This window comes from Cottoperca gobio, chromosome 17 (genome assembly GCF_900634415.1).
Source record: "Cottoperca gobio chromosome 17, fCotGob3.1, whole genome shotgun sequence".
Classification (NCBI taxonomy): domain Eukaryota; kingdom Metazoa; phylum Chordata; class Actinopteri; order Perciformes; family Bovichtidae; genus Cottoperca; species Cottoperca gobio.
The window spans coordinates 20,857,314-20,870,527 of record NC_041371.1 but is presented as its reverse complement, the minus strand read 5'-3'; the positions used below and the strand labels follow the sequence as shown (position 1 = coordinate 20,870,527).

The following is a 13,214-nucleotide window of genomic DNA, read 5'->3' as shown; positions in this document are numbered from 1 at the left end:
CGATGATCCCATTTACAATGAAATAGATAAAGATAAAGCAGGATATGCTTTAGGGCGGGGCTACCTGGTGATTGACCACAGGGTTGTTTGGTGTTGGCGTTGTCCGTGTTATGTCTTACAACTTTAACTTTCACACAGTGTTTTCAGTTCATGAAAGTTATTTGTGACATTTTGGTCGCCTACAAATGTCGTATTCAGTGTTCGGTTGTCGTTAGCTCCACCCTCTTGTGTCACTTCTGGTTGGTAAAAACCAAGATGGCGACCACCAAAACGCCATATTCAAGGCTTCAAAACCGTGGTTCACAAACCAATGAGTGACGTCACGATGACTGCGTCCACTTCTTATATACAGTCTATGCAATTTTGACACAAATCTAGAAAGATTAGTGTTGAAATTCAGATTTATTGAGGCCTGTCCATCAAATACACACTATTTGATGAGTTATTTTTGCACTTGTAAGCACACAAATTATGGAGGCATTCACAGCTCAAAAAGAAAAGCCAGAAATGTTTTCTGAAAAACCCAACACATTGTGTGACAGCATCATCATTATTTATCTGTCTCTCAAAAGTTTCCAGGGTCGGTGGTGAGCCAATCCAAAGGCAGCAGCATCTTCCCCTTTGGTGATGCAGCCTTAGCAAACATTCTGGTTACAAGACAGAGGTTTTAGAAACAAAAACAATATAGTGAAAGATAATACAAATAAAGTAAAACATAAATGCATGAACAGCAGCGTAAATAATGTTTAAAAGCTGTATTCAGCAGTAACACTCACACGCTGCAAATCCAGCCAATCACAACCTGAAAGCAGTCAAGGAAAAGAACAACAGTGAAAATGTGGAGCAGCTTATCAACTTCTTATAGGGAGATGAAATGTATTTGTTAAGAAGCTGCATGTACTTTCCCACTTCCTTTTCTTTGGCCCAAAGTAAACAAGAAACTAAAATAATTTTACACATCAAAGTGTGTCTACAGGTGTTGTGGAGTATGTACGGCATATGTGAAAGAAAAGTTGTAAAAAGCCTTTTGTGTCTCCAAAGAGAGCTGTGAAAAAGCTGACAATTTGCCTCAAGTGATGTCACATGAGTCTGTTGGGCTGAACACTGCAAGTTTAAAGGTGAAATAAATCTGTGAGTCACTGATGACTTGCAACTTGACTTGACAGAAAATAAGGGACTTGAGACTCGACTTCAGGCATGAGGACTCGAATGACTTGTCTCTGTTCAATTTATGTTTTCAGTTTTAATATTTTATGTTTGATGACATTTATTTAACTAAATATCAATAATTATAATACAATTAATTTACAACAGGTTAGATAAATTGGCATATCATTCTTGTTATTAGACAAGCTCCTTGTCTTTCCTCTTTATAGAGATGGGATGCTGCAGGTAAGACCATATATTTTGGTCGGGGAGGGGAAGTGACCGGACTTGACTTGAGTCACATGTCTGCTTTCCTTACGTAAGCTACGTCTGTTAAAATACCTCAATGGAAAGTCCTGTTTGTTTTACCCTAAGCGAGACTTTGTTGGTCTTTATACTACGACACCGGACTTCCTTCTTTACTCCCGTCGTAATTAAATGTGAACAGAGAATAACAGAGTTCTAGCCTTTAACACCATTACTGTGATAAACACTGATAACACCCAATGGACTGATATTATTTGAGGTGAGTGTATCTGGCAGATAGTTCACACATACACATACACACACACACACACACACACACACACACACACACACACACACACACACACACACACACACACACACACACACACATTGTATGTTAGCGGACAAGAATTAGGGAAAACAAAGTTGAAAAATCTGCAATCCTATTATATTGTATTACTTTTAATGGCACATTAACATAATAATGAGCTTTAAGTGATACTTACATCTGGAAAGCGACAATCTTCCATCAGTGCACCGGGCCACAGCATAATGATACGTCCACCATTTATTCAGATGCACACATTTCAATTCCAGCGTCTCACCATCTTCTATATATACAACTCCTTGAGATATTAACCTTGAACTGCGATCAGTATCCACAGAACATAAAGTGACTGGACAAAAGAAACAACAAAAAACAAAAAAATTGTTAAAACATTTATTTTTCTAGCCAAACTCTTCGATGGATGTTTTTAGAATGAACCTGTTTTTACCTGTGCAGGTGGGCACTTCTGACCAGGTGCCATCACTGTGACATTCCACTCTCTTCAGACCCACTCGTTTGTAAAAACGAGCACATTGGTACTCTAAAAATGATCCATACTTTCTCACAACATCACCGTTAGTAACTTTGGGGGGATTGCCACAGTTGTTGACTGAAATGGGAAAAATAAAAAGAGTTTTGGAAACAAACATTTCAAGCCGTCATCGCAGAGTAAATCAACCTCAAATTTCACCCCATATTTTGATATCATCAGTTTTTTACTGATTGCCTCACTGATAGACCTAATCCATCCCAAAATACCTCTATAGGTTGTTGCCATGGCTGGAGATTCATCTGTAAATTACTGGTTAGAAATTGCGGAAGCACTTTTTTTTAACCAAATAGTGATAATATGGGATGTAGCTGCTGGTTTATTAATCCTGGTTCAAACATGTAAGCCCCTGTTTGTTTTAAAACGTGCTGTATAAATAAGGTTTATTATATTACATTAAAGGAGAAATTAATCAACTTATTTACTTGTTGTTCAAAGATATGTTATCTTATCTCATATCTCATGCAAAACCTACCTCCACCCACAGACTGTGTCTCACTGCCAGTAGTGTGTCCCCCACCTGCAGATACACCCTGTCCAGAACCCGGTCTGCTCCCTAATGGCACAAAAAAAAAGACATTAGATCTAAAGTATATACATATTCTATAATGAGATGCATATCATTCATATTTAATACAGATCAAGAAAGCAACTCCACCTCCAGGTTGTTTCCCACTGTCAGTTGATGTCAAGTGTCCCCCACCTGTTCCCCCACCTGTTCCCCCACCTGTTCCCCCACCTGTTCCCCCACCTGTTCCCCCACCTCAGATCCATCATGTCCAACACATGGTCCGGAAGGAAACATTATTTAAATGCATACAATTTATTCACATTTATGGATCAGTGTTATTACAAAACTATTGATTAGTGGCTTTAATGGAAATTCATAACAAGTATTTTTATCACTGCGTATCTCAGCACTTTGTCCACTTACTGCACCTTGGGCCTTCAGTCCAGTTTCCTTTCAGGCAAATAATTTTTTTGTCTGTGTCTGCTCCGTCTGCAGTATATCCACCTTTACATTCATATGGCAATTTTGCATCTGCAGCAAACACCTCCTGGTATTGCCGAAGAATGATCACAGCATGGGGGATTTTAGAGGGCGCATCACATGCTTCGATACTTTCTGTAAAATGAGAAAATAAATCAAGGATAGGAAGAGGAACATGTGTCCAGATGGATAACTCCTACAAATGAAAGACTTACTCTGACAGACCGGCACAGAGGACCAGGTTCCATTTTCACATATGGCTGTGGCGTCCTGGTCCTTGTGTTCATATCCTTTGTCACATTTGATCCTGATTTTGTCTCCATCTCCATACCAACCATTTGCAAAGTATATTGCATTGGGGATAGTTGGTGGCATACAGGCTTTTTCATCTGACAAAAAAAAAGAAGAACAAAACTATTTTAGATACTTTCTAAATAGGAAAATACAAAATACTTGTGAGCCCTCAACACAGGTTTCTAGATGTGAACAGCTCAATTTAAGAGCCACGTTTAAGAGTTTTATAATAGAGAAGCAAAGATTAGAGAGAAAAATTAATATGGTCTTGTTTAACAGAATGTCTTATTTCCTACTGGCGACCTCCAGGTTTTTTACCCCTGTTTGAAAAACATTAAAAGGGTTTTAGCCACACATGCAAATGATATGAAGCATGTCGCTCCTGGAAGACATTTCAAAGTTTAACTTTTAAAGCATTTGTTATATACAGTACACACTTGTATTTGCATTGTTACCAAGATTGAAAGTATAGTGACTTTTTTAATATTCCATCATTTGGAGACAATATAACTTAATTTAATTACGTGTTGGTATCTTATTTCAGTTTTTTATTGTTTCCACATTTAGACAATGGCCTTTTTGAAAATGTTGCATCGAAATTGAGCATCATGCAGAAATGTGAAATGCCTTTTCTTTTTTACACTATCTGATGTCATTATTCTGTTTTCATTCTTCGTTCATCCTTTAGATTATCCCGTATGTATTGAGATAATAAAAGACATTATTCCTTTGCAGCATACAAAACATTTCACGGCCACTCTGAATTGAAATGTTCCAAAGCCCCTTCGGACATTGAGATATTTAAAACATACCTATACATTGTGGTTTATGAGACCAATTGCCATTTAGACATGTGCTTGTTGCCCACCAGCCCTCCACTGCAGGTTTACTTCCGTTATCACAGGCATAATTGAGCGTTTGTTCATGAGTGTAGTCTTCTTGTTCAGGGACCAAATAACCAGCATTCAGACTGGGAGCATGACATGGCTCAGTTGCACTTTGTGCTGAAATACAACGACAAACACAAGTACATAACAAACATATATTCAGCAAAGTAACATGTTTCTATGTGACAGAATGTAATAATCTTACCAAACAGCACTCCTGGAATGCAAACCAGGAGAACGAATCCAAGGTTTCTCGCGCACATTTTGTCAAGATTGAATCACAGAGACGAAGCAGAGCAAAGTGTTCCAGTTCAGATCCAGACCAGTCAATAATTGTTGAGGGCATTCCCCCCAAAAGCTAAGAAGTTAAGAAATAGTAAACATTAGGTTGACTTACAGTCAACATGCTCTACACACATACAGGCTTTGTGTATTCCAGTCACATCGCTCACATTTCACAAACGCATCTTTCTCAGAAGAGGTTTCTTTACAAACGTAAACAAAGTACACAGATTATTATATAACATTATACACAGCTGTTGCTTCATTTGCTGTCTTGGTTTTTAATCATTTTCAGACTTTGGTACATGCTTCAGTAATGGACATATCTAACAGGATATAGGATGCTCTTATTCTGTATAGCCCTAACTTATTTATTGGATTTCTTGGACAATGTTTTCAACAAAAATATATGAGATTGTTTACAGTCCAGATTTTGTATTGATTACCTGGACTGATGTAATCAGAGGTCAGCATTGTGAAATAACAAAACACAGTCACGTCGAAGGACAGACTTTAGAAACAAATGTGACATTTTGTAAAGATACATTTATATAAAGCAAACATAGACGCGACATCACGGTCAATGTGAGCTCTTAGTCACGGGACTTTTACTTTGTGGTCGTATAAGTTTGTCTTGGAGTCCTCGCTCAAACTCATGTGCTCAACATGTTGCCCTAACCTGAAAAAGGTGTCACCCATCAGCATGTACCTGAATGGTGTAAAAATATGGTCATTAAACTAACCACCAATAATTTTTAAATTTGTAAATTGTTTGAATTTGAGAGATTAATACAATAAAAGACTGCACACTGTTAGTGTAAGTTCATTTAGAGCCCATGTCCAAAGTAAAACATAACATAACTGAAAACATAACTTATTTTTCTGCATGTATGCCATCTGTCGACATGAAGCGTTTTGCCACATGTAAATGTTTTCTTTTTCTTTTCTTTTTTTAAGAGTTCACACCCAAATAAATTCTTCAAAGAACAACCAAATTATGCAAATATAGTGTTTACCTTACTTTACAGCGAATTTATGACACAGAGAAGCTGCGTCAACTTTAGAATCCAAATCAGTTCATTAAAAAAACAAAAAAAACTTTAATCATCCCCGAGAGACAATTTGACAATTTAGTGTGCTAAAACAAAAGTTAAAAAGGAATGGAAGTAATCACAACGACTGTAGTGGGTGGGCATGCTCCCCTGGAAGAAAATGTTGTACTCTTTTAAAGGAATGACACGGTAAAAAAAGAGTCACACCCACAAAGCATGGTAAACGAGACGGGGTCCGTGTGTCAAGACTGGTCTGGTGCAGACTCTGCACTAAGGAGAGCCCGTCCCGGTCAACAGTCATGTCCCTCCTTGCAAGGAGAAAGGACGCAGCAAGCAATATAAGTCCACAGCCCCGGGAAGCGGCAAGGAGTGCTGTAAAGCAGCATCATTATTCAGTCCTAAAACTAGGTCTACATTCTGGCACGTCACAGGAGGAAAAGATCTAAATAATAAAATTGGTTGAATTCCATTTAACGGCTTCAGTTTCAGGGTCCTGGCATTGTGCATGCTGCCTCATGTCAAACTGTCATGGCTTACTGGGACTCTTGAATAGACCAGAGCCATTGTTAATGCTATTTGTAATACCTGTGACAGGTCAGTTGTAACAAATTATAGATTATAAATTGGATTGACAGACACTGTTCTGAAAAGTGAAGTTTGGGGTTCCCCAATGGAGCTGCTGCCCCCACGACCCGACCCCGGATAAGCGGTGGACGATGGATGGATGGATGGATGGATGGATGGATGGACACTGTTCCTCGGGCAGATCACAACTGGCCCATGCTGTCGCTCTGTGGGTCAGACTTCCTTTCATTTTTAGATTATATCTTCAAATATGTCTTTAAATTTAAGCAATCATTAAATGTAATCTGTAAGTGTTGAAGCAGAAAATAAAACATTTGTGAGATGGCATCTGACAGTTTTAAAAAAAAGAGCCTGCCAGGAAGTTTACAATGTACACAGGTGACTTTATTCTGTGCTTCACAAACATTAGTGGAGCTGAGAGAGAATCTACATTTTGAGTAACAAATCATCACTAAATGGACGAGAATGAACAAATTATTGCACAACATCACCAAAACGAAATATTTGTGTAACTCAGAAATATGTAAAAAAAAACAACTCCATATTCCACAGAATAAAGCAACACATTCTTCATTGTTTTTTCTGTGCTGATGTGTGTGAGTGCATACATGATTATCATGGCTAACTGATGAGACCAAATTAAAACCTAGTCTTCTGTTATTTACGCAAAATATCATTTGGATTCATAATTTTCACCACTTATTTTGTGGTAAAACACGTCAATGAGCAGTGGTCATCTGGTGGTTTTATGTTCATGAACAAATGATATGATGAGAAGTGTTCTATAAAGAGCTTCTTCTGTCATATTCTCATTCATTTATTTTGCAAACATAGTGTCAAACCAACTTTAAAGGTGCATACCATCACACACTGTATCCATATGTTGGACTTTTTAAGTCAATGAAAGCAATTTGGCTTCATATTATCGTCCAATAATTTATCAGCTGTAATGTCATTATAGGAATAATTCGTAATAATATGCATTTTCCATTATCGACCAAAGCGATACACTAAACCTGCACATTGAATCATCCCAAGCACAGAATGAGTGTGCTACCTCTGCTCCTGGTGTGTGTGGTCAAAATGAAATAGAATTAGAGCATTTATGATTCAGTCAATGAACCATCATGATTCACACTTCCACGTGACTGTAGGTTAGGCAGCCACAGCCCAAACGAAAATGAAACAACACATGGTTCCTTTCTGTATTGAGTTATAACACCTTTCTGTCCATGTGTCTGCATACTTTGCAGTGATGCTGTCTCAATTATATTACTATAAGCAAATACTTACTAATATCCATATTTAGTGAAAAGACTGTACACAATTTTAGACAAAAGATTACAAATATCTCTGTTAAGATTTCTATAGTGAACAGTTTTTGAACTGCAGACAATATAAACTTTATTTCTATTCAAATTATTGATCCTGTTATTAGTGCATCAAGAGTTGCAATCATAACAAGATGACATGAAAGAACAATCTACTCCAACATGTGTATGTATTTTCATTCAAAACCAAAAAAACAAAAATATAGCTGGTTAGAAAAAAATCAAATAGACATGTGACATTTCTGGTGAAGGTATTTCAGAAGCTTCCAACTTGGCTTTAGTTGTCAGTCCAGCAGTGATTCCTCTGCTGTGCTTTACGGGCACAATCTCTGGTTACGTAACAACACAGACAATAAGCATTAATTAATTCATGTAAAACTGATGAATTGAAGTTAAAACAACGTGCTATCCAACATTAAACACATAAAGTTTATAATAATATCATTTTTTAAAAAGAAAATCCAAGAATAGCACTTGCCTGTCGACGATGTATTTCATAACAACCTAAAAATAATCCAATAACAGCAGTCAATATATCAGGAAGTACTTAAATTCACACAAAACATTGTAATTGAAGTCTGATTCACTAAAGTTCTTAAAGGACAAAACTGGTATTTACTGTCAACAAATTCTATGACAATTTGATTTTTATTGGTGTTTTGAGGTATTTTACTAATTATAAATCGATTTCTGTTTTGATGGAAATATATGTTGTTATCCCCGAGAACACATGTGTAGTCGTGTCGGGCTGTGGTATATATTTCATGTGGGGCGCCTTGAGCTTGGCCATTTGCACGAGTAGCGTCTACGATGGAGCAGTAACACTTTACGGCACAAAGGAATGAGATCAAGCTTTAGCTACACACACATTTGCAAACCTTGAGAGTTTAAGATTAGGGAGGATTTACAAACCAGAAAAATTGGAATATTTGGAGACTTCGTTTCCTGCATTCTGGTGACTTAGTCATAAACTAATATTCATCAGGTTTGGGGATTGTATGTGTGCGGTGCACTGTAGTCACGCAAAATGTACACACGGATCCGTTTATACTACAATTGAGGGTCCGCGTCCCCTGGCGTTCCACACGTGCATTTCTCGATCTAAACTGTTCCAGTTGGTGGCGGTGTTGTTACATTGTTTGCCAGGTGTTCAACGCCATTTGGCTGATATTTCTTTAAAGACGAATTATATTCATGTTGGTAACGACCGTAACAACGAATCTCTTCACACAACCTCTCTTCAAAACAATCATTCCGTTCGTCTTCTTCTTCTTCTTCTTCTTCTTCTTCTTCTTCTTCTTCTTGGCAAACCAGCTAGAGGTGCATACACCTCCAACTGGACTGGAGTGTGTAACGAAACAGGAGCATGCGCGGTGGGTGCGCTTGCTAAGCGTACAGTCTGCATGGTCACAAATTCTCGGCTGCACATGGATGATCAACACTGACATGCCGGAAGACAAAATTTGCGTCACAAGGACCATAGCGGACCATCGCGGACACACGGAAAGTATGTGCACGCCACTGCCCTCGCAATGGTGATTCATGGCGGTTCGACTCCCCTATTCTTTACGGAAAAATCAACGTGGCTGATTTGACAAAATGCAGGCCTCTTTCCGTAAGAAACGGTAATTCTTATTTGAGTATTTCTCAAGGGGAATGAAAAACAGGAGTCTCCCGGGAACATCTGGAGGATTGTGCGGCTACACAGCTAAATGTATTAGTAGGTTCAGGTTTGGTTTTGGTTTATCCTTTAAATACTTTCAACTTTCAGTTCCCTTATGGTGTAGCGTATGTAAGTATCTTGTGTTTTCCCATCATTATTCTTCTTAAAGTGATAAATCACGTTAGATCCAGGAGAGTTAATATCCATAAATGTTATCTGACAGTAAACATGCTGAAACTAAAAGCATTGTGGCAAGTTTAATAGTAAAGAGCGTACTTAAATACTTACACTGGGTAAAATGAATTACTCCATCAATGCACTGAGCAAGGCTGCTGTAATACTCCCAAATACATGGAATATACCTGGGGGTTCCTTCCATTATATTTTCAACTCTATTTAGTTTAATAGGAGAGTTATGAAATTGATCAGGATGTAGGACACAGATTGTCCCTGCAAAAAATGAGCAGAAAGAAAAACGTATGTATAATTACATGGGTAACATCTTCAATAAACTTTTAGAATGAAAAACAGTATTGTCTTGTTTATACCTTTACAAATTGGTAATGCCGACCAATGCCTGCCATCATTGTGACACATCACGATGTCTGTACCCTCTTGTGTGTAAAGGTCATTACATTTGTATTTCAAAAACATTTCACCCACTTCTAAAACATAAGCGTTTTGAACGATTGGCTGTGCTCCACAGTGGTCAACTGAAATGAAAAAGAGGCTATTTAAATGTGTCATCGTATCAATGAATTCACTGGAAATAGTGATCACACAGCAGCATACAGTTGGTTGTAATAAAATGAACATTGTGCAATCATTCTGTTATTTTGTTCACCCCAGCTTTTTTAATTGATTAATCCTTCATTCCCCTGCACTGTGGTCTTGGTCACCACATGACGCCACCAGCTTCTTCCATGCAGGAACCCTAACCAGTCATTACCAGTCATGTATGCTGTATATATATGCTTCCTTTGGGCAATATTATAAGGAACCACTCTATAAACTTTCATTGTAATGCGGATGATACCCAATTATATCTATCAATTAAACCAGATGAAACCAATCAATTGGCTAAACTTCAAGCATGCCTTAAGGACATAAAAACTTGGATGTCTAGCAACTTTTTGATGTTAAACACAGACAAAACTGAAGTTATTATACTTGGCCCTAAATGCCTCCGAAACGCATTTTATAATGACATAGAAGCTCTGGATGGCATTAATTTGGCCTCCAGCACCACTGTAAGGAATCTTGGCGTTATCTTTGATCAGAACCGCGTGCGAGCCTTCAGCGCCAATATACTGTGCACAAGACTTCTGTCCAAGCAGCAAAATATGAAGATTAGGGATGAGACTCGTTGCATCCACCACATAGTATTTCATCTTCGTTTTTCTTTTCTTTTTTAAACATGAAATATAGATTGGAGGAAACATTTGAAAGGTTACACCAAGTAAATACATAATCCATGTCAGATACATGTGATGTGAAAAGAGCAATGAATCCGAATGGTTTACCTGATGTGATCAAAGGTTTATTGTCTGTCTCAGTCAAGCCAGAAGTGGTGGTGGATCCTGTGAGAGAGCGGAAATAGGTACAGCGGTTACACCAGTTAGTGCTGCATAACGTTGGGATGTTCTATTTCCTCCATTTCTTTCAGATTCAGAGTAACGTCTAAACAGTTTTCCCTTTATTCTTTTTTAAAATGAAAGACAATAAATTGTACAGTAAATCTTACTTTTAAACAAAGGTAAATAAACCATATTAAATAGGCCCTCCTGGGCTGGCTGCTTGCAAATATACCAATGCGGTTGCTATGGAACATAAACACTTTAATAAAAAAAAATTGCTCTTTTGTCAATGTCTGACAAATGTCTTTTTTCAAGGTCGTCGATAGTTTAGTAGATTTCTTTCTGCAGATGGGCACTGCTTAATCCACTCCTCCAGCTAGCTCACTTTGTTACTTTATTTTTACAGCCTGTTTCGTGTTGGCGGAAGTGATCCCTGACACCCTGTAGGGTGACAGATATTATTATTATTGGCTAAAGCTAACTTACAGTGTAATGCTGTTAACGCTCTCTGTAGTCAGATCTCTTGAGAGTGCGTTGCTGAGACAGAGACTAGATCTTGAACAAAGTACATTTTCTCCTGATTCGTCTGTCTGAATAAAGATTATTTTAGTGCCCAAATGTTGGGAAGATGTGGTTAATAAAAAAAGGCTCATAATCTGTGCTCACGTTCACTGTTCCCATTGGAGTTAGTCGCTAGTTTCCTAAATGTGCACATCAGTGGTGAAACCCATGAGACACTGATACAGAAAATTGTCTCTTGTGTGCCGTCTCCTTTGTACAAAGGAATTAAAAGTCATAGCTGTGGTATGTGGTTATTATACGGCTATGAACCAATCACAATGCTTGATTTGAACTACCTGTTTTATAAATGTCAACCTACCTCCACCTGCAGGTTGTGTCTCACTGCCAACTGATGTAGTGTGTGTCCCACCTGTTCCCACCTCTGCAGAACCACCTTTTCCAGCATCTGGTTCGGTACCTGTTTCTAAGTGGAATAATGTTAGGTGTACAAACAGTAGTCCATACTGTGGAGAGATATTTCATAAAATTGATATACCGCAAATTCTCAAATTGACCAGCAGAGAGAACAAAGTCTTTACTTTGAACAGGCTTTATCCTGACATTTCCATTTCCAAATTTACATAATTGGTAAGATGTCCCTGTTTTTAGATAGTGTGAATGTGAAGGTTGACTCATAATTTGACTATCCCAGGATATGTCATAGATTTTCCACAGATTTCTGGGGATAGTTTGGCTATAGAGGACAGAATTACTGTATGTTCTCTAGGAAAAGAAAATAACTTCTGTTGTAACGAGACTGTGACCAGGATCACAATGTAATGAAGTTACTGTACATGTAATTGACGAAATCAAAAAGGTAGGATACCTCGCAGGTTCCACAGTAGTACTGCTAATTCCATCACTATCTTGATTGGCACAATGCAGTTTTCACTAACAACTGTGGCAGATTTATTAAATGATGCCAGAGATAGCTAGCTAGCATGAGCTAATGTTTAAAGTCAAAGTGGTTTGAAAACTCCAGCTGACTTAAATTACAGGTCTTAAATATGTACCTGATGTCTACATACATGATTTAATGCTAAAAGACGAGGTTAAAGCTACATGTCCCAGGACTGTGCAAACTACGGAAATAAAGGAGCAGCATTGTTCGTGTCCTGGTAGAGCTAGCCATAGTATAGTATATTGTCATAAATATAATTGTAAAATAATCGTGTAATTATATTAATGTCTATTAGATGTATGTTATTAATATATAATATTTTGTCTAATATCACCCTTGGGTGGTCTAAAAGCTTACTGTAGCAAAACACACGTTGTGAGAAAGTGGCTAAATACTAAAATGCTCATATTTTCACACAGTAGGCTACAGTCTTACATTTGATATCTTTGTCAAATGTAAGCTTCGTTGCTCTTTTTTTTTTTTTTTAAATGTTGTGGCTCAGTCCAATGGTTAGATCTTTTGGTTAGGGACCCATTTCTAATTCTTTCAATATCTTCAATGTCTATGAATCAAGTTTCTTTCATTCTTTTATTACAACATGGCAAGACTGGTGGAATTATTAATGAATCAAAAGTTGTCTTAACTTTAAATACTGTCATGTTGGCTGAAAATCAACCTTTTTTCAACTATTAATTTTGGTTTGTAATAGAAGACTAGTACTGAAACTCAGATTCAAAACCGGGTTGGAGCCATTGAATTGTTTACACATTTTAAACAATGGGCATTTGTATCAGGTCAAATTGCACAATTTCCCTAG

The 13,214-nt window shown here is 37.6% G+C and overlaps 2 protein-coding genes across 2 annotated transcripts in view; both read right to left on the bottom strand.

Moving 5' to 3' along the window:
- Window positions 1-565: 565 nt before the first annotated feature.
- On the bottom strand, window positions 566-4,717 carry LOC115022423 (complement factor H-like; the record flags this gene model as incomplete). Its single annotated transcript, XM_029453400.1, has 8 exons — window positions 566-647; window positions 2,036-2,072; window positions 2,172-2,333; window positions 2,749-2,822; window positions 3,195-3,399; window positions 3,480-3,653; window positions 4,371-4,562; window positions 4,651-4,717. Coding segments are annotated over 8 exons (993 nt in total), but the record flags the coding sequence as incomplete, so codon positions are not given.
- A 6,197-nt stretch (window positions 4,718-10,914) lies between these two features.
- The window catches only part of cdc73 (cell division cycle 73, Paf1/RNA polymerase II complex component, homolog (S. cerevisiae)), a 33,698-nt gene continuing 31,398 nt past the window's right edge, over window positions 10,915-13,214 (bottom strand). The window contains exons 17-18 of the mRNA XM_029453399.1: window positions 11,816-11,920; window positions 10,915-10,938 (exon numbers count right to left, since the gene is read on the bottom strand). Coding sequence (XP_029309259.1) covers window positions 10,915-10,938; window positions 11,816-11,920 — 129 coding nt within the window. The remainder of the gene's footprint in view (window positions 10,939-11,815; window positions 11,921-13,214) is intronic.